This window comes from Gavialis gangeticus, unplaced genomic scaffold, assembly GCF_001723915.1.
Source record: "Gavialis gangeticus isolate Ggan-Ray unplaced genomic scaffold, GavGan_comp1, whole genome shotgun sequence".
Lineage (NCBI taxonomy): Eukaryota > Metazoa > Chordata > Crocodylia > Gavialidae > Gavialis > Gavialis gangeticus.
In genome coordinates this window covers 117,978,072-117,981,220 of record NW_017729022.1, presented here as the reverse complement: position 1 = coordinate 117,981,220, position 3,149 = coordinate 117,978,072, and the positions used below count along the sequence as shown (strand labels likewise).

At 45.6% G+C, this 3,149-nt stretch overlaps 1 protein-coding gene across 1 annotated transcript in view; it reads right to left on the bottom strand.

Annotated features, from left to right (window-relative positions):
* Positions 1 to 3,149, bottom strand: part of LOC109296588 (solute carrier family 2, facilitated glucose transporter member 3) — a 33,132-nt gene that overhangs the window by 12,275 nt on the left and 17,708 nt on the right. Inside the window, exon 2 of the mRNA XM_019516045.1 lies at positions 1,487 to 1,579. Within this exon, the coding sequence (XP_019371590.1) occupies positions 1,487 to 1,579 (93 nt within the window). The remainder of the gene's footprint in view (positions 1 to 1,486; positions 1,580 to 3,149) is intronic.

Here is a 3,149-nt window from a genome sequence, read left to right as displayed (position 1 = left end):
CAGCTATGACATATACTCTGGGAGGGGGCTGGATGTGGTGTGCAGTGACGCAAATACTAGGAGGAGTTTTACATATCAGTTACGGGAAAGAGAATCACAAGGTTTTTTTTTCATTTCTCGTTTCTTGGTTTTTTTGGTACAAATTTGAAATGATTCTGTGGGACTTTCCCCAGTAAAGTCTCAGAACTAAGCTCCCCCTCTGCTTTTAGTGAAAATAGCTAACTGGTTAAATAGATACATGCATACATACACTGATATACATACATAAAAGACATTTTTCACTTTTTAGACCTTTATTATTAAAAGATTAGAAACAAAAACTTATGAAGTAGTGCCATAGCGGGGTGTGCGGGGGGACGACACAGAATTGCAAGTGGCTCATTTGGAGGGGGTGCAGGGATGGGGAAACGGTGGCTCCTGGGCAAGCAGGGGGGGCCATGTGTGTGTCTCCCCTCCACAACCTCCCCCCCGAGATCTGTGCAAAGGGTGAAGGCAGGCTGCCACTGCAGGCTTTGCCCCAGGCGCCAAACTTTGTTGCTACGGCACTGGTATGAAGTGTATAAGGGGATGAGCATTAAAGCTTTACGAATGGAAGGAAGGAAGAGCTCTCAGATGAAATCTGAGAATTTCCCTCCCAGCCCTCTATCAACTCTCTTTGTGGGACACGCTGTCTCCCTCACCCCCTCATCCATCCTGGGCTGCTCTCTTGAGTCAGAGCACCCAGTCATCCTTCCTTTTCCCCATGTGCCTCAAGCCCTGACTATGAGGAGGCTGCTGTGGGTTAAAAGGACAGCAGACGGGCAGGACCGACACATCACTTGATAGGGTGCTTTCCCATGAAAATGGGAAAGCCAGAATGTAGGACCAGCTAGAATCAGCCCACCTGGTGGCCATGCTTTCCCAAAGAAAATTCTTCAAATGGGTTGGACTCATGCACTCCCTTCACCTAGAAGGGACAAGGATCCTGTCCTTCCAATTCTGCTAAAACAAAGTGGTGAACTTTCAAAATTCCCTATCAGAACAGAACTGTGACTCTTTCTGCACCCGCACTGCCTCCACACCCAGTGCAGAAAGACTAGCACTCCCTCCCCGCGAGATGCCAAATTCACCTCTCCCACACTACCTTCAACACTGTGGTCAGAAAGGGAAAATGGCCACCTTCCCACAGAAATGCAAAGATGTCTCTTATTTCTCTCCCTTTCCATCTTCCCAGTAAGGGAATGGTCCCTCTGTACCCCTCCCTTCTTTTGTACTTCAGATAGGAAACGCCAGCTATCCAAACACTGGACCCTGATGGACCCTCGTGCACCTCTGTCACCACATCACTGCCCTTTTCCACACTCCCCTTCACTTTTGTACCCTCAGGGGTTAGGATAACTCTCCCGCCTGCCTGAACATGGCAGTTTCCCAAGACAAGAGCGGTTCCTGTGGAGGTGGTAAGTCTGCTCAGAAGCCTCAAAAACCCAGCTGGCTCATGCTCTCTCACCTTCTCAGGAGCATTGATGACTCCAGTGTTGTAGCCAAACTGGAGCGATCCAATTGCGGCAATGGAAACAGCATAGATAAGGGATCCTGTTAGCTGAAGAAAGAGGGAGAAGAGAAAACTTTAATTTAACCCATTCAGTCCTGTTTTCCATCCAAACTGTACAAACAGCAGTCCTAGCTTGGAGCTCCTCCTAAACCAGGCCAACCATGCAGGAAGGCATGGTTCTATCTGCCCCAGACATCCACACTACAATTAATAGTTGTGACTACCCTGCACCATGTAGATGTATCCAAGCTACCTTTAACCTAGCTAGCTGGCCACTGATAACATCAGTCACAGCATAATAGGGTTCACTATGGAGCTGTATAAACCCATCCAGGACCCAGGGTACCTACTGGGATGGGATGCCCTTGATTAAGTCTCTCTTGCAGTGTCTTCACTACTATTGTTACCAAAACAAGGTAAATTTGTTTAGGGTAAGTTTGTTCAGGCATGCTTCAGTGTAGACGTATGCTATATCCCTTATTCCTCTGTAGAGGTATGTGAATAGTTAATTTTGGTTTGCTAAGCTGGATAGAGAAACCAAAGCAAAATCATTTCATTGTCAGGTTTCCTCTTAAAAAATAATTTAGTTCAACCATAAGATGAAACTTTTCTCAAAACAATATATAGTTGTTCATTGTCAGAACAAAAGTATTTTCAACTTTTTCAAAAAATATATTCTTTTATTTTTTTATTTTTGGGGGGACAAAGCTATTTTTCAAATCTGACACAAATTTACAGATAGACTCAGTTGAATTTTTCAGTGAATAAACCACTAGTCCACTACATTTCACCCAGTTCTATTCACTGGAGGCCAAGAGGCGCTGGGAACATGATGGAGGTAATGCCAGCTCTTGAAGCCTTCTGCATACTGACCCATGGCCATGTAACTGGATTCTCTTGCCGAAAACCATGTATCACGCATCCTGATTACATGGGGTCTGAACTAAAGCAGAATCAGCCAGGAACCTGTGAAGTAACAGCTATACTTCTCCACAGAAGCCATATGATACGGCCTTTTCCCTGGGTTGGCCTTCCCAGAAGAAAAGAAAATATATCTAAACAAAACCAAGGAAGGCAGCCACACTTGTCTGTCTTGAGGATACACTGTGCCAGCAAGTATCATCCAAATGCACACATAGAAAAAGAAGCAACAAGCACCCAGTGGGCACCTGAACAAGTTACTGAAGAAAGAATTTGAGACCAAAAAAAGGGAATGGGTAATCAGGAACCTATCTGAGATTCAGAGATTATTACTGATGTCCAATATAAGGAAGAAGGGTCCTCTCCTGTGTGTGCTTCCCCTGACCTCCATCCTCTATCTGTGTCTCTTTGGGAAGCTGTGCTAGTGAGTGGCTGTTATAGTTGGCTTATCTGCTTTAATGAGAAGTAGATTTTGCCTCTTGGCATGTGACTAAGGTATAATCTTTCATAAAGCTTCCCATGCCAGGTGACTGGAACCTTGGATATCTGTGTCAGTGCATCTCAGTTGCACCTGAATCAGAGTGGAGTCCAGTCCAAAGGGATTGGTGCTCTGTACTGCCATGAAGACCTGCATCCTTCTTCCCAATGTGAGGCCCAGCCACCCTGCACCAGGGCACTGATGGTGGCAAATTTCTGT